The sequence below is a fragment of the Balaenoptera physalus genome (assembly GCF_965194825.1).
Source record: "Balaenoptera physalus genome assembly, contig: SUPER_7_unloc_3, whole genome shotgun sequence".
Lineage (NCBI taxonomy): Eukaryota > Metazoa > Chordata > Mammalia > Artiodactyla > Balaenopteridae > Balaenoptera > Balaenoptera physalus.
Genome location: NW_028126532.1, coordinates 94301 through 116023, shown reverse-complemented (window position 1 = coordinate 116023; position 21723 = coordinate 94301). Strand labels below are relative to the sequence as shown.

At 36.1% G+C, this 21723-nt stretch overlaps 1 protein-coding gene across 1 annotated transcript in view; it reads right to left on the bottom strand.

The window, feature by feature from the left end:
• The window catches only part of LOC309665281 (serine/threonine-protein kinase MRCK alpha-like), a gene marked incomplete at its 3' end in the record, with an annotated part of 49153 nt that overhangs the window by 6633 nt on the left and 20797 nt on the right, over positions 1 to 21723 (bottom strand). The window contains exons 2-9 of the mRNA XM_082478916.1: positions 19626 to 19709; positions 18193 to 18298; positions 16465 to 16601; positions 15708 to 15844; positions 6741 to 6822; positions 4900 to 5116; positions 3708 to 3770; positions 351 to 947 (exon numbers count right to left, since the gene is read on the bottom strand). Of these exons, the coding sequence (XP_082335042.1) occupies positions 351 to 947; positions 3708 to 3770; positions 4900 to 5116; positions 6741 to 6822; positions 15708 to 15844; positions 16465 to 16601; positions 18193 to 18298; positions 19626 to 19709 (1423 nt within the window). The remainder of the gene's footprint in view (positions 1 to 350; positions 948 to 3707; positions 3771 to 4899; positions 5117 to 6740; positions 6823 to 15707; positions 15845 to 16464; positions 16602 to 18192; positions 18299 to 19625; positions 19710 to 21723) is intronic.

Sequence of the window (21723 nt, the reverse complement as noted above, 5' to 3'; positions counted from 1 at the left end):
ACTATTTCTTATGGTTAATTAATGCTTATGTGGTTTTCAGTGACCATGAAGATATCTACTTAGGAGCTTACAAAAAGCAACAACCTGGATTAAGAATATATTCAAGGTAAATTATCCTATGAATATAGTATAAATTAAAGGCTAAGTTATTTCACATGTATGACTTAGATATAACTTCTTTAGAGCTATTCTACTTAAAAAGACATAGACAACTTAGGAAAATTCTTCAGTGATGTAGTTTTCAAAAATAAAACCGTCATTAACAATATTTAGTCATATGATATAGAATTGTAATAACAAGGTTGGAAATGTACAGAGAGACAAGGAAATAAATTGTAAGATAGCCTTACAGCAGTAACTTGGAGTTGCTGGCCACATCAGTTCAGCTGGCCTAGATCTGAGGCCCCTGCTGTCAGTGTAAATTCCAATGCTCTTAAAACATAACAGATACTCAATACTAGAGATCTCAATTGCACAGAGAGCATCCACTGGTTGATGTGCAATAAATGACAGTGTAGGGTCATGGGAGTGCAGCATCCTGTATGGAATTCCTTCTCTCCTCAAGGGGTATCTCAGGAATCCTGATTGGAACCCTACACAGAGCTGTTCGCTGAAGATGCCCATCCACTGGACATTGGTTGGGATTTGGAGCTCTTTAAATTTTCTGTGAGAAATTTTCTTGCTCTGAAACAGCTTGTAACAGAAGATTTGGCTTTTCCTAGCCACACAGAGGCATGTATGGGCCCCTTGGCACACTGTTCCAGAAGTCACGGTCTGGCACCCTTTGGTTTCTGCCAGCTTGTGAATATCAGTCTTTCGTCCATCCAAAGCTGACATGGGAAACAGCTGCACATGGTGACTTCGTCCTGAGATCACTGCAACCATCTGGCCATGGGGGATAAGCTCAATCTGGTGAATCTTCTTCATGTAGCCAATGCGAATAATTTCTACACAAATAAGCATATTTGTAAGTCATTTTAAAATTCATAATAACTTCTGTTTACTTATTTCAACTGTTCTCCAAATTTTACTCATAAGCAATTAAGAAATTTTTCCCAATAAAAATGATCTGATAAATCTTCTTAGTGTCATTAACTTGAGTAATTTCTCTACAAATAAAACAGCAAGTCACCTTCAAATAGCAATGTTTTCTTATTTTTTTATTTTCTTTACTGAGGTATATTTGACATATAACATTATACTAGCTTCAGGTGTACAACATAATGATTCAATATTTGTGTGTATTGAGAAATTGTCACCACAATAAATCTAGTTAACATCCAACACTGTAGATAATTACAATTTTTTCTTGTAATAAAAATTTTTAAGATCTATTCTCTTAGCAACTTTCAAATACACAATATAGTATTATTAACTATGATCATGTTTCTGTACATGACATACCAAGGACTTATTTATTTTATGGTTGGAAGTTTATACCTTTAAAACCCCTTCACCCATTTTGCCCATTACCCCCACCTCTGGCAACCACAGATTGTTTTCTGTATCTATGAACGTGTTTGTTTAGATTCCACATATAAGTGAGATCATATGGTATTTGTCTTTCTCTCTCTGACTTCTTTCACTTAGAGTAACAACCTCAAAGTCCATTCATGTTGTTGTAAATAGGAAGATTTCTTTCTTTTTTATGGCTGAATTATATATATATATATATATATATATATAGATAGATATATATGTATGTATATATATCTCACATCCTTACCCATTCATCCATTGGTAGACACTTAGGTTGTTTCAATATCTTGACTATTACAAATAATGCTGCAAGGAACATGGAGGTGCGATATCTTTTCAAGATAGTGTTTTTGTTTTATTCGAATAAATATCCATAAGTGGAATTGCTGGATCATATGGTAGCTCTATTTTTAATTTCTGAGGAACTTCAATACTGTTTTCCATGTGGCCGCAACAATATACATTCCCATCAACAGTGAACAAGCATTCTCTTTTCTCCACATCCTCACCAACACATTATTTCTTGGCTTTTTAATAATAGCTATTCTAACAGGTATGAGGTGATATCTTATTGTGGCTTTGATTTGCATTCCCCTAGTGATCTTGAGCACCTTTCATGTATCTGTTGGCTATCTGTATGTCTTCTTTGGGAAAATATCTATTCAGATCCTCTGTCCATCTTTTAATCAGATTGCTTAGGTTTTTTGCTATTGAGTTTTATGAGTTTTTATATATTTTGGATATTAACCCCTTATCAGCTATGATTTGCAAATATTTTTTCCCATTCGATAGGTTGCCTTTTCCTTTTGTTGATGGTTTCCTTTGCTGTGCAGAAGAATGTTTTCCTATTTTAAAATTCTTTCCGATTTTTACTCCAATGGATTTAAATCAGGTTCTAATAAAATCACAGACATTAACTCAAAGGGTAGGTTTGAGAAGGACCAAAAAGGGATAGGAAGAGGATAAGAGATCAAAAATTATATAGGTTAAAAAAAAAAAAAGATAATTATTCCATAGATAACATAATTACCTTAAACATAAAATTAGCATAATAAAGCACTAAACTCAGTCCTGAGATTCCAGACAGCAAGGCGAACACCCTCAATGTCTGACAAGTGGAAATATACTGCTTTTTCTTTTTTTTTTTTGGCCTTGCCATGCAGCTTGCAGGATCTAGATCTGAACAGGGATCAAATCCAGGGCCCTGGCAATGAAAGTGCCGAGTCCTAACCACTAGACCACCAGGGAATTCCCAATATACTGCTTCTTTAGGGAAAAAAACTGTCCTTTTTTTTCTGGCACTAAATTGATTCCTTTATTACACAAATATTTGTTGATTGACTACTATGTGCCAGGCACTGTTTAAGTGCATAGGATACAGTGCTGAACAAAAAGAGACAAGTCCCTGCTCTTATGCTGGCACCTGGTGGACCTTTCATGGGTCTCCTCACCAGGACTGAGTCACCCACACAGCATGGGAAGCCTTCAATGGAGAATAGCTAATGCCCTTCAAATGCAGGTTCTCCTTTAACTAACTTATCATTAGAGTGCAAGACATTCAAGAGAACATCTATATTACAATGACTCCTCTTCATTTCATCTACTCCCCCATTTCTCCCTCAAACAACCATGAGAGCCAAACAAAAACAAACAAAACAGAAACAGAGAACTCTGCGGTCTTATCTGGGAAGTATTCACTTTATGTTGTTACTCTTTGTGGTGTCAATGTACTAGTGGGGGAGGGGGATTCAAGCAGAAGTGTTTCCTTTCATGCACCAACTTGAAGATGGTAAACTAAGTTCTTACAGTGCACTTATTAGATAAAATCACTTGTGAAGATAGTTGGACACACTACTATATATAAAATAGATAACCAAGAAGGACCTACTGTATAGCACAGGGAGCTCTACTCAATCTTCTGTAATAACCTATATGGGTAAAGAATCTGAAAAAGAATGAGTACATGTATATGTATAACTGAATCACTTTGCTGTACACCTGAAACTAACACAACATTGTAAATCAACTATACTCCAATAAAATTTTTTTTAAAAAGATATTTGGACTCTGGAAGATTATGGATCTCTGAAAGTAGAAAAGTCATCAGTTGACTTGAAAACACATCGAAGCAGATGTGGAAAATTTCTTTTACAGAAAAGAAGAGAAGAACCTGATATTATTACTATTAGAGTTTAAAGTTATTCCAGAACAGTAAATACTCTCCTTACCATCTATGGTAACGTGGACAACAAATAACCCTTCTTCATTTCCCAGAGCGATTCTTTTGTGATCTATATTTGACACATAAATTAAAATATCAAGTATTTTTGGGGGTAAACATTAAGTGAAGCTAATAAGATAAACTGGACAAGTTTATCAATGTTGAAAAAGTTTAGAAGTCAAATTAAGTATATATTTAGCAATACTACAGTGAAAAGAAACATAAAAATAAATAATTGGCACTAGGATTTTTCTTTCACATTACAGAAATAAGCATAATAAAACATTACTTTTCTCAGCAGAAAGATCATTTTACAAAGTAATCTTTATGAATACTTAGAGAAAGTATAATATTCAAGTAATGATAAACTGTCAAATTTGCTATAAATAAGTGATGTTTCATGAATGAAAAAATTTTATAAAATAATTTGGTGACCTTGGCCTGAGGTAAAACAGCATAGGGAGGTATGTCACAACAGAGTAAGAACTAAAAAAGTGCAAAGATAGCACATTACGTGAAGGCTTTGAATACAAAGCACAGATATTACATATATAAGCTCATTTAATCCTCTCCATAACTGAAAAACTGGAATTATCTGCATTTAACACATGAAGTTTAGTAACTAGCTCCGTGACCCCCAGGAGGAAATAGCTAAGTGGCTCTATTGTCACCAGTATCTAATGCAGAAGAAATGCTGTTTAAGAAATGCAAGTATTCTTGTCTATTGATAAAACTTTCAGTATTGATCTTAGCATTTCATTCATTGATTCACTTGATTTTCACTTATTTATTGAGTATTGGGCATTGGGATTTGAAAGACAGTCTCTGCCCTTAAGGTAGGTAGTTCACAGTTACACACAAGGTCACACCCCTTATGTGTTTGGGGCCAGATGTGTTTGGGAGCTCATAATTTTTCAGACTTGAAAAGGTAGATTGAAAAGATTTGAAAGGTAGATTAAAGAAACACCTTTTTGGCAGGGCCTGGGGAGCCATCATATAATCAAGTATACTTTTGCAGAGAATCTGATGAGTAGCTGTGGGATAGAAGTGGAAAGACAACCCTCCACCTCCGGGTAAGCCTCATTCACTCAGGTTTTGCTGACAAATGAATTGTGGATAAAGTTAAGGTTTTCAGATTTCAACATTGGGACTGTGGTGAAAGGTAGGAACCTAGCGGGATAAATGTTGTAAATCCATACCTATGATTGCAGCTGTCTGGGTGGTTTTGATCAGGGGTAGATTGTTGTCATAAGCCTCTTTCAGAACATAGACTGAGCGGTCTCTGGAATGACTTTTTCTCAATATTTTGTGCAATTCACTCAGCACGCTCACCCACTCACTCTTCTCATTCTCGCTATCTGCTAAGATTGGGATTGAATATCTATTACTAGGTGCTGAGAGCTGGGAAGCTGTGACCTAGAATGATTTAAGGAATATCTAGGTTATAAGAACGCAAACATTCTTTATGCCAGCCTGTCTAGCATTTTTCATAAAACTCACCATTGTTGAACGAAATGTTAAATAACATTACCCTCTTCCTCGTAGTAAAATAGATGACGTGAGTATCAGAAGCAGGCCAAAAGCAAAGTGTCAGAATCACTTCTATTTTGATCCTCATAAAACCACCGGTGTTCTCTGACTACCTAAAATCTTGTACTTCATCAAATGAAAATAGCTACCATTTATTGAATGCTGACTCTGTACCAGGAACTGCTCTAAGAAATTGACATGTGTTAATTGATTAAATCCTCACAGAAACCTCAGTGCTAGTTACTGCTATTCTCTCCATTTTATCAGTGAGAGGACAGGAGCACAGCAGGGTAGAATGCAGGCAGTCTGATGCCAGAACCTCCACTCTGAGTCTCTCTATTGCTTTAATTCTAACACACAGCTTTGCATCTTTAGATTATCTCTGAAACGGCAATGTGTTTTACAGTGGCAATCATCATAATCAATTGTGATATTACGGAATGTTCAGGAGTTTTTTGTTGTTAAGTTAGAAATATTCAAAAACACATGTTTTCCTGGTTGCTACATGCCTATAACTTACATTATACTAGTAAATGGAAAATCAGATTTAAAATTTAAGGTATATAATTAAGCTAGCAGAACTCTAATATATAAAACTTTCTTTTGTGAGCATGAAGTTAGCAACAATGACATCATAAGTTCCCACTGTAAGTCAGTTCCAAATGGCCAGGTCTTTGTAGTCTCTTGGTGGTTGGGTACAGTCTAAATAGATGTCTATCTTTGCACTAAGGAACTAAGAATACTCCTGTCTGGCCTTTGTTAAACCAAGATTCCTAGGTTGACTGTAACCATATGGGTCTCGAGGGGATAACAGTCCTTTGCTTTCTCTGTCACTTTATTTAATCCATTCCAGAATCACTTTTATTTTTTACATGAATTTTAAAGAGCAGAGTGTCTATTTTTTAGAGTTTGCAAAACAACATCTTTCCCCAATTTTTCCATTTTGTACTCTTGGTTTGAATCTGAATTATGACTTCAAAATGTTGCCTCAGAGGAGACTTATTGTACAAAGTACCTCTAGTTTTAGAAGTTGCACATTCATGCTACTGTAGGTCCATGAATCGACGACCTTCCTCTATGTCTGATCCGGAAGTATATGGTCTCTCTTCCTCTGTTACTGTTTTTTCCTTCTTCTTTCACACCCCCCACCCCAGTACTATTCTGCTTTGTAAGCTTCCCCTGTTTTCAGCTATGAATTAGATCTGTCCTGTTACCTTAGTGTGGAATGAATGGACACCCTCAGGAACATTTGTATCTTAAGTCTCAGATTTAACTGTAGAATGAAAGATGTGACACCTGCAAAAAAGCTATTTATAGTATTTTTTGAATAAGAATAAAGGGCTAAATTTCTTGTGGCAAGTGGGAGAGGGAGGGAAACTATCCCACAGCACTTCTAAAATCTCAACCTCCAGGTACCTTCAGTAACCCAAGGAGCCCTGACCCCTAGGAACAGGCAGAAAAGGGATGAAACAAAACATACAAGGGATCCAATGACAGTATGCAAGCTTACCTTAAACATATGAGGCATTTCCTTTCTCTTTGCAGGAATAAAATCAGAGGGCCAGACTGAACTAACAGAAAACGCTCCATCCCTGAAGGAAAAACAAGACACTGGGAGTGAGTAGAATCACCGGAAAGTGAGTAAAACAATACATAAACATAATCCTCAATTTTAATTTCCCTGATTTTTAACATTCTTTTTTGTAGTAACTGACAGTGGTCAAAATATTGTATCAGCAGTACCCGGTCTGTCGCATATTATCAGAAAACGCAAGTTAACTCTGGGCTGTCCCTGACTCACCATTCACAGGGAACTAGGAAGGAGCACCTGTCTGACTCCAAAGCCATGGTCCCTAGAATATGGGCCATGTGCCCTCAGATCAGCTCATTTGTATATTTTGTAAATGTTACCAAGATAGACTTGACATATAATAAACTGCACGTTTTTAAAGTGAACAATTAGGTAAGTTTTGATCTATGTATACACCTGTGAAACCATCACCACATTGTAGGTAATGAACATGTCCATCACCCCCAAAAGTTTCCTGGTACAGCTTTGTAACCCCTACCCCCCATCCTTAGCACTCTTCCCTCCTCCCCCACTGATCTGCTTCCTGTCACTCTAGATTAATTTGCATTTTCTAACATTTTATAGAAATGAAATATACAATATGTGGTCTTTTTGTCTGGCTTTTTCTCAGCATAACAATTTTGTGATGCATTCATGTTGCCACATGGATGAACACTTCATTTCTATGTATTGTTGAGTAATATTTCATTGTATGGATATGTCACAACATATCTGTTCACCCATTAATGGGCATTCGGGTTGTTTCAAGTTTGGGACTATTTTAAATGAAGCTGCTATGAATGTTCATGTATGTCTTTATGGACATATGCTTTCTCTGGTAGAAATACCTAGGAGGAGAATGACTAGATCATGTATTAGGTGTGTGTTTAGCTTTTCATGAAACTGCCAAACTCTTTTTAACAGTGGTTATATGATTTACAAAGCAATATATGAGAGATCTAGGTCCTCCACATCCTCCCAATACTTGAAATAATCTTTTTTAATTTTAGTCTTTCTTATGATGTGAAGTGGTACCTCATGGTTATTTTATTTGAATTTACCTAATAATTAATGGTGTTGAGCATGTAAGTATCTGTTATGTGCTTATTTGACATATGTATCTTCTCTATTGAAGTATCTTTTCAAATCCCTTGCACATTTTTTTTAAATTGGGCTATTTTCTTATTATTGGGGTGGCCAAAAATTGCCTTTGGTTTTTAAATAAAAATAAAAGACACATTTTTCATTTTCACCAAGAACTTTATTGTACAATGTATTCACCCTTTTTTTCCACTACCTTCTGCCATTTTTCAGGCAACTCCATAATTCCATCTTCCCAAAACTTTTTATCTTTTTGAGCAAAGAACTGTTCCAGGTGCCTTTTACAGTCTTCCAGGGAATTGAACTTTTTTCCATTAAGAGAATTTTGTAAAGACCGAAATAAATGGAAATCCGAAGGTGCAATGTGTGATGAATACGGAGGATGAATCAGAACTTCCCAGCCAAGCTGTAACAGTTTTTGCCTGGTCATCAAAGAAGCAGGCAGCCTTGCGTTATCCTGATGGAAGATTATGCATTTTCTGTTGACTAATTCTGGACGCTTTTCGTTGAGTGCTGCTTTCAGTTGGTCAAATTGGGAGCAGCACTTGGAATTAATCCTTTGGTTTTCCGAAGGAGCTCATGATAGAGGACTCCCTTCCAATCCCACCATATACACTTTGGTGTGGTTTGGTGGTGGTTCATTTCTCTTGCCCCACGATCTCTTCCATTCCACATTGTTGTACAGTATCCACTTGTCATTGCCCATCACAATTTGTTGCAAAAATGGAACTTTTTCATGACGTTTAAGTAGAGAATCGCACACGGAAATATGGTCAAGAAGGTTTTTTTCACTTAACTTATGTGGAACCCAAACATCAAAGTCATTAACATAACCAAGCTGGTGCAAATGATTTTCAACACTTGATTTGGATATTTTGAGTATGTCGGCTATCTCCCACATAATCATAACGTTGATTGTTCTCAACTAATGTCTCGATTTAATCGCTATCAACTTCAACTGGTCTACCCGACCGTGGAGCATCAGCCAGCAAGAAATCTCCAGCACGAAACTTCGCAAACCACTTTTGACGTGTTTGATCAGTCACAGAACCATCTCCATACACTGCACGAATCTTTTTTTGCATTTCAGTTGTGTTTTTACCTTTCTTGAAATAATAAAGCATAATGGGCCGAAACTGTTGCTTTTTTCCTTCCATCTTCAATATTAAAAAGGCTACACAAAAATCCACCAATTTTGATAAGTTTTTTTTTAATGCATGCTGATATGACAGCTGTCACATACAATCTAACAAAACTGTTTCGAATGAAGTCAAAGACAACTTAGTGCTACTAGAGCCATCTTAGAGAAAAAAACAAATGAACCTTTTGGCCAACCCAATATTAAGTTTTAAGAATTTTTATATATTCTAGATATAAGTCCTTTGCCAGATATTTGATTTGCCCCCAGTCTGCAGCTCTTATTACTTCTCTTGACAATGTATTTCAAGGAGCAGAAGTTTTAAATTTTGATGAAGTCCAATTTATCAATTTTTAAATTTTACCTGTTGTGCTTTATGCTGTATCTAAGAACTATTTGCCTTATCCAAGATCAGAAATGTGTTCTCCCATGTTTACTTCTAGGTGCTTTATAGTTTTAGGTTTTACATTTAGTTCTATGGTCTATTTTGAGTTAAATTTTGTGTATTGTAAAAAGTATAAATCAAAGTTGATTTTTTTACACATAGATATCTAAAATTCCAATTTCATTTGTTGCTAGATTTTGCAACTTGTTGAAAATATTGTATATATTAAAGTAACAGAAAATGCAGAAATATAGTTACAAATGTTTTATATATGAAAGTATATTTTATGTGCATGTTAAAAATATATATGTAAATATATTTTATATGTATATTAGAAATATTATATATATTTGTATATATATTTCTAGGTTTGTTTCTTTTTTCAAAGCTGTTTTGGCTCTTCTAACTCTTTTGCATTTTCCTATGACTTTTAGAATCGGCTTGTCAATTTCTACAAAAAGAATTAAGAAACCTACTGGGATTTTGATTAAGATTGTGTTAAAACTATAGACCAATTTTGAGAACAATCACATTTTTAAAATATTGAGTTCTGCAATGCATGAATACAGTCTCTCTCTCTATTTATTTCGACCTTTGTTAATTTCTTTCATCAATATTTTATAGTTTTCAGTGTACAAGTCTTGCACATCTTTTGTCAGATTTATTTCTAAGTATTTTTTTTAATATTTATTTATTTTATTTATTTTCCTTATTTATTTATTTTTTAATTATTTTTGGCTGCGCCAGGTCTTAGTTGCAGCACATGGGATCGTCCTTGAGGCATGTGGGGTCTTTTTGTTACAGCACATGGTCTCTTTGTTGTGGTGCTTGGGCTTCTCTAGTTGTGGTGTGTGGGCTTCTCCTAGTTGTGGTGCAAGGGCTCCAGAGCACATGGGCTCTGTAGTTTGCAGCACACAGGCTCTCTCATTGAGGTGCACAAGCTCAATAGTTGGGGCTCGCAGGCTTAGTTGCCCCAGGGCATGTGGGATCTTAGTTCCCCAACCAGAGATGGAACCCATGTCCCCTGCATTGGAAAGCGGATTCTTTACCACTGGACCACCAGGGAAGTCCCTATGTTTTGATGCTATGGCAAATGGCATTACTTATTTAATTTTGATTTCTGATTATTTGTTGCGAGTATAAAGAAATGCAATTTATTTTATATATTGATCAAGCAACCTGCAAACTTGCTGAATTCATTTATTAGTTCTAATAGCTTCTTTGTAGATTACATTGAATTTTCTCCATAGATATTCATTTTGTCTATGAATAATTTTGCTTCCTTCTTTCCAACACGGATGTATTTTATTTCTATTTCTTCCCTGGCCTGGATTTCCAATACAATGTTAAATAAGTGTGGTGAGATCAAACATCTTTGTCTTGTTCCTGATCTTAGGGAGAAAGCATTGAGTCTTTTGCCACTAATTATGATGTCAGCTGTGGGATTTTCATAGATGCCCTTTATCAGGATGAAGAAGCTCCCTTCTAAGTGTTCATCAAGAATATATGATTTTGTCAAATGTGTTTACTGTATCTATTGACATGATCTTTTTCATTTTTTGATATGGTAAAATACATTGATTTTTTAATATAAACCAGCTTTCCTGAGATACACTACACTTGCTCAAGATGCAATATAATTTTTACATAATATTGGATTCGATTTGCTAACATTTTGTAGTTTTCCTCACATGCATGTGCTGATCAGTAATCTGCTGAATCCTCAAGCTAGATCCTCTGTAGGTCCATGCAGAGCTAGTGCATGCTCTCAATCTCTCCCTCCCTCCCTCTCTCCCTCTCTCTCTCTCTCTCTCTCTCTCTCACTCTCTCCTCTCTAGCTCTGTACTTTGTCCTGTGAACTCTGGCTACTGGGTCTCTCTGGACTCTCAGCTTCATCTCTTCAGTTCAGGGAGTTCACCTGGGTCTGCCTGGGATTCCAATTTCTGTGTTAGATACTGGAAACTCTCACAAGGCAGTAACCTGGGGCAAGTATAGAGCTCACCTCATTTACTTCCCTTCATTGTCTGATATCCAGAACCTTAAATCAGTTCTTTTGTTATTTCATGGGGAAGGTTAAATATAAATATGGCCCCTGTTACTCCGTCTTGGTTGAAAGTAGAAGTCTGTTTGATTCAGCTCACTTGATAATTTTTGGCTTCTCCAACACTTAAAACAAACTCATTTCTTTCCCCCAATGCTACCATTCTCCATTATACCCCTACAGCTGTCAATGTGACCCTCAGTTTTTCAGTCTTGATGACTTAAAACCTCAGTACCATCTGGTATTGCAACTCTTTTCTTCATCTTCCTTTTTCTGCCACTCACCATGTCCCACGAGGTCACTTTAGTAATATTTCCTGCACCTGTCTCTTGTTTTGTAATTCCTGCAGCCACCGCTTTAATGCAGACACTCATTTGATCTGAAGGATGGACAATTGTAAGCTGGACTCCTTGGCTCCAGCACCACTTTAATTTTCCCTGTCCCCAAAATGAAACACACACACACACACACACACACACAAACACACACACTCCCAAACCAACTTATTAAAAATCTACATCAAGAGGAACTTTCTAAAGTCACCTTCAAGATTATCTAGTTTCCTGTATCAGTTATTCAAGGTAATACCAAATTTCTGACAAAGATGACATTAGCTGAGGTGAAGAATACAAAACAAAGTTTGTGAGTAAGGAATCAAAATAAGACAGGATGAATGTAGAGACCCACAGAATCTGTGATAAGGAGAAAGTTCAGGCTGAGCAAGCACACAGCCATCACAGTGCAGGTTACACCTGGAAAAGAAGTATAAGGGAATACTATGAATAAATGTCTCACTACCTGGAGCCACAGGAAGTGAAGGGACCACCCAGGGAGTGTGCAGAGAAGGAAGAAAAGAAGGCCAAGGACAGATGCTCAGAGACACTAAGAGAAAAGTGTAGAGGAGCCAAAAAGATGCAGAAGAATCAGGGGGAGCAGAGAGCATATTGCCTTTCCCCGAAGGATACACTTTCTATAAGTTCACCGATTCAATATTCTTTATTAAACACTTAAAGAGTGTCTGGAGTGACATTTGCAACAATGGCAGAGTAAGGATCTCTGAAGATTCTCTCCTTCATAAAAGAAATGCGAAAACTAGCAAAATTCATCAGAAACAACTTTTTTAGAACTCTATAAATTAACCAAGGTTTGTGGCAATCTGAGGAGGATTTATTTAAAATAAAAAAGTAAAAAAAAGCCGAATCTTGGTAAGAAGTATGAGCTTTGTGGTAGCTTAACTCGCCCTAGTCTCATGCTCCATTTCCAGCTCCTCAGTAGCCTTGAAAAATGGCAGCCTGCATTTACAGTGCATCCTAGAAGCCACTGGACACCTGAGGGACCTGGAAAGAGGAGGAGGAAGGAGAAAGGAGCTGGAGTATTAGGCTTGATTCAGAGGTCTCCCAGGGAAAAGTCTATTCCCCAAGGGGAACTTATAAAAAACTATTTCATGCAAGCATTTTAACTGCATAGCTGCCTATGCAGTGCTTAACAGCTGGACAAAATAATAGATTAACCAAAACTCTTAAAAGGAAAAGTTAGAAAATGAGATATCCATAGGGGTTTTGAAAAGGTCTGACATATTGCTAAGAATCTAGAGCATCATGCACATGCATAGAACTGTGAACATGCCTAGGGTCATGCATATGCTCAGGAAAGACCAGAGAAGGACATAAGTTCTCACCTCTGGCTGACATTGGATGCATAGATAAATGTTTTTCATCAAATTTTGGAGGTTTTCTGCCATTATCTCTTCCAATATTCTTGAGGCTTTGCACAAGTATAACGTGTTGTCAACTGCCTGGCTGAGTGTTGAAGAAGTGACCCCACTTGCACACAGAGCTCTTCAACAAAGTGTGGGAGATTCACTGGTTCCAGATGTTTAAAGAAATCTCTGCAAAATCATTAGCTAACTACTAAGCTAACAAAGTAGAGACGTCAAATAACTACACATGACTAAGAATAAAGACTTTATAGATTAGCTTGAAAAATTCACTGAACAAACAAACAACAACTACAACAAACAACAATAACAAATCCTGGAGAAGAAGTAGAATTTGATAACTAGAGCTGACAATAGTATTATTTGAAATGTCCAGTTTAAAAAAATATATACTGTATGACTTGCAAGGAAGCATAAAAGTATGACCAATACACAGGAAAAAAGCAATCAATAGAAACTATCTCCGAGGAAACCCAGATGTTGGATTTACCAGACAAAGATTTAAATCAGCTATTTTAAATATGTTTGAAGACCTAAAGGAAATCATGCCTAAAGAACTAAATGAAAGTATGAGAATGATGTCTCACCAAGTAGGAAATATAAATAAGGATATAGAAAATACAAAAAAGAACCAAACAGAAATTCAGAGGTTGATGAGTACAATAACTGAAACGAAGAATTCACCAGAAGGGGTCAACAACAGAACTGAGCAGGCAGAAAGCAGAATCACTGAACTTGAAGACAGGTCAATTAACATTATCCAGTCTGAAGAAAAGAAAGAAAAAAGAATGAAGAAAAATTAATAAAACCTCAGAGTTCCTTGGGACACCATGAAGAATACTAAAATATATATAATGGGAGTCCCAGAAGGAGAGGAGAAAGAAAAGGGGTCAGAAAGGATAACTGAATGAAAATCTCAAATCAATATATAACCTAACTTTCCATCTTGAGAAACTAGGAAAAGAAGAGCAAACTAAACTCAGAACAAGCAGAAGGAAGGAAATAATAAAGTTTAGAGTGGAAATTAATAAAACAGAGACTAGAAAAATAAGAGAAAATCAAGAAAACCAAAAGTTGGTTTTTTGAAAAGATCAACAAAAATTGATAAACTTTTAGCTAAACTGACCATGAAAAAATGAAAGAAACCTCAAATTACTAAAGTCAGAAGTAAAGTGGGAACATTACTTCTGACCTTTCAGAAAATAAAAGGGAATACTATGAACAAGTGTATGCTCCCAAAATTAGATAATCTGAAGAAAATGGAAACATTCCTAGAAAAACACAAGGTACTAAAGCTGACTCAAGAAGATGTAGAAAATCTCAATAGACTTATAACAAGTAAAGAGATTGAACTAGCAATCAAAAAATATCCCATAAAGGAACCCCCAGGACCAGATGACCACACTAGTGAATTCTACCAAACATATTTAATACCAATCCTTCACAAACTCTTTCAAAAATAAAAGAGAAGAGAGTACTTTCCAACTTAATCTGAGGTCAGTATTATCCTAATACCAAAACCAGGCAAAAATATCACAAGGCAACAAAACTATAGACCAATATCCTGTGTTAATATAGATGCAAATATCTTCAAAAATTCTATTGAACCCAATCCAACATATTATTAAAAAGATTAGATACCATGACCAAGTGGGATTTATCCCAGGAATGTATGATTGGTTCTATATACAAGTAAAAATTAATGTAATACATCATGAGAATTAAGGGGAAAACAATCATGTGATCTTCTCAATAGACACAAAAAAAGCATTTGTCAAAATCCAACACCCCTTACAGATAAAAACACTCAACAAACCAGGAGGAGAAGGCTGTTTTCTCAACCTGATAAAGGGCATCAGCCATGAAAAATAATGAAGTATTGATACATGCTACATGGGTGAGTCTTGAAACATTATGCTTAGTGAAAGAAGCCAGTTACAAAACTCCACATGTTGTATGATTCCATTTATATAAAATTCAGAATAGGCAAATCCATAGAGATAGAAACAGATTAATGGTTGCTGGGGCTGGGGGAAGGGGTGAATGTAGAGTGACTGCTAACTAATAAAGGTTTCTTTTTGGTGTGATGAAAATGTTCTAAAATTAGATTGTAGTGATGGTTTTACAACCTTGTGAATATACTAAAAACCACTGGGTTGCCCATTTTTAAATGGTGAATTTTATAACATATGAATTATATCTCAATATAAAGAGCATCTGGTTTTAAGGTTGTATTTCCTTTTCTGCTACACACACACATACACACACACACACATAAGAATATAAACTTCTGACTAAAAAAATAAATAAAAAAACTATTACAAATATTACACAATTATAATCCATACCCAAGAGGTAATGATGCAAACTTCAGGCAGAAATCTTCTATTTTAAAGTTCACATGGCAATGGAGAAAATTAGAAACTTAACATAAGTTAAATGACAACACTATTTTTAAAAATTTCAGAAACCATTTTTATTCCCAGATTTTTTTGATAAAAAATACTCTCCCTTTTGAAGCTTACCTCATGTCGATCACTTGACTAACTACAACATTGGGTTTTGAGTCTTCTTCATCCATATCATACAGGAAGAGTTTGAAGTCACACACTACAGCCAATGCCCTCTGCCATCCTTTTTTCATCCCTGCTTTCTTTGGAATCTTTAGTTTTTATTTTTCAAAAAACAAATAAAAGCAATCCAAGCTGAAACATCAAATACTACCCAATTATTACATATAAAATTAAAATAATAAAAATGAAAAAAATATGTGTTACAAATCTACCACTTGTTAAAGATTGGAACAGAACTATATAACATAATTCCTTTGAGGACTAAACAATTCTTAGGTTGTGAAAATAAGATCAATACCATTTCCATTAACACTAGTCACAGCGTTGCCTCTACCTAAGATTAAATTCAATTTTGGTAGCCTCAAATTCAACTCAGATTTTAAATATTTCTGAAGAAGATTCTTTCACTTTTAGTTTCATAATTTATTATTACTGACCGGAAGTCAAATTTACACCATTAGAAGGGATTTTAGCATTCGTTCATTGCAAAGTAAGGTCTAAACAGAAAACTTTGGGAAATTTGAAAATATCCTATCGGGGACACTTAAACTTTATTCTGAAATCATATTCTTCAGATGATTTTCAATTGCATATAATTAATATCATATAACATATCATAAATATTTCTGAAAAATATTGTGCACACATTGTGAAAAGTGATTAATAAACTCTTTAAGACTTCATCTGAAACAAAAATATTGACACTTACCCAGACATGGCCTTCATAGGCTGTTCCCATGCCTTTCTGTGAGTCTAGACAGAAGGCACCTTTCTTCTGATGAAAAGGCACGGGACAAGTTTTTGGAGCTTTTTCTACACAGGTTGTGTGACGTGAGAACCCACATGCTTTTTGAGGGAAATAAAGAGATATGATTGTAGGGGATATGATGGTTTGACTCCCTCAACCCCCATTGCAATTCTGTCTACTACTGTAGAGGTGAAATGCTAAAAACTACATTTCCCAGACTCCCTTGGAACTAAGTTTTGGACCTGATGTAAGCTCCACTAATAAGATAACTCTCTGTAAGACTTTGAGTTGAGTCAAGATGGGAGAGATGCCTGATGTAGCACATCCATTTTACTGGCTTGGATCTTGACAGAGGGAGTGTGAGGTCACAGCTGCAGTGGTGGTTTCTGAATTTGATGGAAACTCTGTTAACTCTGCAGCAACAGGGTCTTTCTTGACTCTGGCAGAAGTTGCAGGTTCTGAGGGCTGCAGCAGTGGTGGCAGCTTCCAGAGTCACCATCTTCTTGCGACAAAGGTGGAGCTGTCCCAGGCTCAGCAGAGACTGAGTAATGCTGGCAGCAGGAGATGCTCCTGGGAGCTCAGCTCAGAGCCTGCCTCTGCTGCCCTAGGAGAATTGTATGGGCACATAATTCCCCATTTAAAATCCTATTTTCTTTAATATGCTAGGACACATTTATGGTTAAGGCATCTCTGACTGTCACAATGCTGAGGGCAGGAAAGTTGTCCTGCTCAGCGCTGTGTGTCCCTGAGTGGACACTCGACAGGACTGGCTGGGGAAACCAATGAGTACAGAGTCTGTTCCCTAGGATGACGTATGAGGTGCCTGTGTAGCACTGTGATCCACTGTTTGATATTTCCAAAAAATACATTTCTTTCTTTCAACGATATCTACTGTAATAAATTCATTGAGTAAAATAAAAGGATTACAACTCAAGGATAGTATTCCAATTCCATTTTCCTGTCACATAAGCTGGTGGATGTCATCCTCATACTCTACTAATGCTACAGAGAACAAAATTTCATTAAACACATTTTCCTAATAAGTGTGGCCCTGCCTGCATGGACAGGCTACACAGCATGCCTCCCTGGGGTGCTGTTCACACAGGCTATGAGGGCATGAGGCTCTTTGGAGCTGCACAATGCAGAGGTCCCCCCCAAATGCTCCCAAAGATCACCCGTTCATATGAAACAGATTCAGAGGAATTTTTAGTAAAGTAATCAGTTCACCATCATGCTTCTACAATTCAAAGAGAACGAAATTTCTTCTTACCAACTAAATGCAGTGGACTGAGTGTTTGTGTTCCTTCAAAATTGACATGTTGAAATCCTAATCCCCAGGTGAGGGTATTTGGAGGTGGAGACTTTGGGAAGTCATGGGGGTGGAGCCCTCATGAATGGGATTAATGCACTTAAAAAAGAGACCCCACAGAGTTCCCTGGCCCCTTCCACCACATGAGGACACAGCAAGAAGTCAGCAGTCTGCAACCTGGAAGAGTGTCCTCACCAGAACTGGACCATACTGGTGCCCTGATCTCAGACTTCCAGCCAGTGAGGAATATATGACTGTGTTTAGAAGCCACCCAGTCTCTGTGCTTTGTTATGGCAGCTGACTAAACCACCGAGTTGACTAAAACACTTAGGTACAAGTATTATGGCTCTGACTCCATGTGTCCCTTCCTCGGGTCTTACCTTCACAGGTGCAGCCTTGTCTTATCAAGCCCACCATCAGAGATGTGCACTGGTGACACTTGGTGGGAACGGTAAAGGACGTGAGGAAAAACCTGTGGGTCTTATGCTACAAAATGAAGAGACCAAACATACATCGATGGTTAAATAACTATGAAAAGGTGATTCTGGTGATTCCTTCAACCCACCCTGCCCAAAATATCATTATATATGCCAAGAAAAGCAGCTCCCCCTTTTCTTACCAGCATTTAAGATTCTTGCCCTTAATTACTTCATAGTTGGAAAATACTGATTAAAGGATCCAAAAATTACCAAGAAGAGAAGGGAGGAGGAGGAGAAGAAGAAGGAGAATTATTTAAGTGGTGATCAAATGTTCATTACTACTATTTGGAACCAAATAAATAAAGCCTGGCCTTTATTTGAGCTAATATATCCTGAACATTTAAAAATTCTAGATTGATAAATTCTTCAAATGATTCCTTAACTAGGAATGGAGTCAGAATTGCCTATGTATACATATTTTTACTGGGGAGGGGTAGCAAAAATAATATGTTTTTTTTACCTTCTTTGAAAAAAAAGAATAATTTTAAATTTTTTCTCTATAGAAAATTATGTTTCATTTTCTATTATCAATAAAAAAATAATGTGCTCCAGGAATTGGAACACTCCGATTAAGCAAGCCATATTACACTTTCTAGGTGTAGAAACCCCAACAAATAAAACTGCAGATGTCTTCACAAAATTATCAACAATTTGACAATCCACTATGGATTTTCCATTTCTGTATCATGCCTCTTTGACTTGAAATTACTGTTATCGTAAATTAGCAATATCTAAATTACAATAAAATCCAGTTTCTCCAAATACTAGTTGGGAAATTTTCTCACCTTCATTGTCTCTGTTTCCTGATTTGTGACATGGACAGATTGCAGTCCCTGCCATGGGCCCTGAGTGTGTACAGGGGCTACCTGCTTTTTCTCAGATCTTCAATTTATTCCCCTCTTTTCAGCACCACATGTCACCTCTGCCTCCTAAAGGACTTGGTGTCCCTAATCCCTGAATCCTTCTAGGTTTCCAAAGTATTAATTATCTTGTGACTTTTTGGTAAGTCATTTCTAAGCACCTGACATTCATATTTCTCAGCTCTCCTAACCCCTCACTCAGGTTCTTCCATCTTTCAAAATTATGTTGACTTATTTGTCTACTCTCTCTCTTTAGTCTGTTTAACAAGTTTCATTAGAAAGCAAAAGTGTAGGCATTTTTGAATCTACTATGTTTAACCAGAAGTCTCCAAGAAAAAAGGAAGAAAAGAAAGAAGGGAGGAAAGGAGAAAGGGAGGGAGGGAAGGGGAGAGGGAGGGAGGGAGGGGTTAGAGACCAAAAAGAACTTATTCTCATTTTTCAAGGACCTGCTAAGTTTATAACTAAATCAAGTACCTGAGTTGGAAAGAGGATTCTATTATGATATTCCTTTCTCTTTATCGTTGGTGTGTGAACTGGAAGGTGAGCAGAATCTGTGATCTGAATCAAAGAGACAATAATAAATATAGGCAAGTTACCTATGTCACCAAAATTATAAGAATTAAATTATTTCTCAAGTAAGACAAAAGAATAATACTTGTTAGACAAAAACACAATAAAACTAAAATTCTCACAAAGCTGAAAATATATTTTAAGTAATTTAAATCTATGCTTTCAATTTCTACAAACAAAATATATGTATATTTCATATACTTTATATCAATTTGGCTATTTTTAAATGTGTGTCATAGCATGTGCATGTAGACTACATTAAAAGGAGAATATTAATCATAAACGTATTTAAAGATACTTTCATTAAGTAGATATACGATCAGAATCTTCAAAAGATTTCTTGAACTACTTGTCTTATAAATGTAGAAGGGATTTATGGCTGTAAATATGTAGAAATACATTAAAATCAATTATAGAGGGTTCAGCAAGATTTTGTGAATACTAATAATCTAAAAATGGGTGCAGGTAACTTAGATTACATTTCTTAAATTAGACTTCAAAAGCATATGAAATTTGGCTGTCTATATGATATAAAATTTTTCTTTCCGAGGAAATAGTAGAAAATACGTTTTGAAATGGAAAGAATTGGATGCTTACAGATGTTACTGGGGAATAAGGTTTGATTGTAAGTGAAGATGCTGCACAGCTGAGCAGAGCATATAAGTATATAGACTTGAATAATGACAAATACAATGGAGAAAAAATACAAGAAATTGATAGTAAATGCAGGAGATTCAGAACATATGCCAAATTTTCAAAGTAATGAAGAAAAAAATGTCTCTTTACTATGCATCCCAATAAATAGACTTTTTCATATGGATTCATAGAATGAATATAATAAAGAATCCCTCCTATGAGGCAATTTATTGATGCCTTAGCTCCAATTTAATTTTATTTTATTTAAAAAGAGACTATCTTCAGTCCGAAGGGGGGGGAAAATTATCATATCAGTGGATGCAGAAAAAGTATTTGACAAAATTCAACACCCATTCATGATAACTCTCAACACGCTAGGAATAGAAGAGACTTCCTTAACCTGATGAAGGGCATTTACAAGAAATTAAGGCAAGCACTACCACTAATGATGAAAAACCAAATGCTTTCCCCTAAGAATGGAAACAAGGTAAAGATGTTCACTACCACTTTTCCTATTCAGGCAGAATAAGAAATAATAAGCAGTACCATACTGTCTTGATTACTGTAGCTTTTCAGTATAGTCTAAAGTCAAGGAGCCTGATTCCTCCAGCTCCGTTTTCCTTTCTCAAGATTGCTTTAGCTATTCAGGGTCTTCTGTGTTTCCATACAAATTGTGAAATTTTTTGTTCTAGTTCTGTGAAAAATGCCATTGGTAGCTTGATAGGGATTGCACTGAATCTGTAGATTGCTTTGGGTAGTATTGTCATTTTCACAGTATTGATTTTTCCAATCCAAGAGCATGGTATATCTCTCCATCTGTTTGTATCATCTTTAATTTCTTTCATCAGTGTCTTATAGTTTTCTGCATACAGGCCTTTTGTCTCCTTAGGTAGGTTTATTCCTAGGTATTTTATTCTTTTTGTTGCAATGGTAAATGGGAGTGTTTTGTTAATTTCTCTTTCATATTTTTCATCATTAGTGTATCGGAATGCAAGAGATTTCTGTGCATTAATTTTATATCCTGCTACTTTACCAAATTCATTGATTAGCTCTAGTAGTTTTCTGGTAGCATCTTTAGGATTCTCTATGTATAGTATCATGTCATCTGCAAACAGGGACAGCTTTACGTCTTCTTTTCTGATTTGGATTCCTTTTATTTCTTTTTCTTCTCTGATTGCTGTGGCTAAAACTATGCAAAGCTATGTTGAATAATAGTGGTGAGACTGGACAACCTTGTCTTTTTCCTGATCTTAGTGCAAATGGTTTCAGGTTTTCACCATTGAGAATGATGTTGGCTGTGAGTATGTCATATATGGCCTTTATTATGTTGAGGTAAGTTCCCTCTATGCCTACTTTCTGGAGAGTT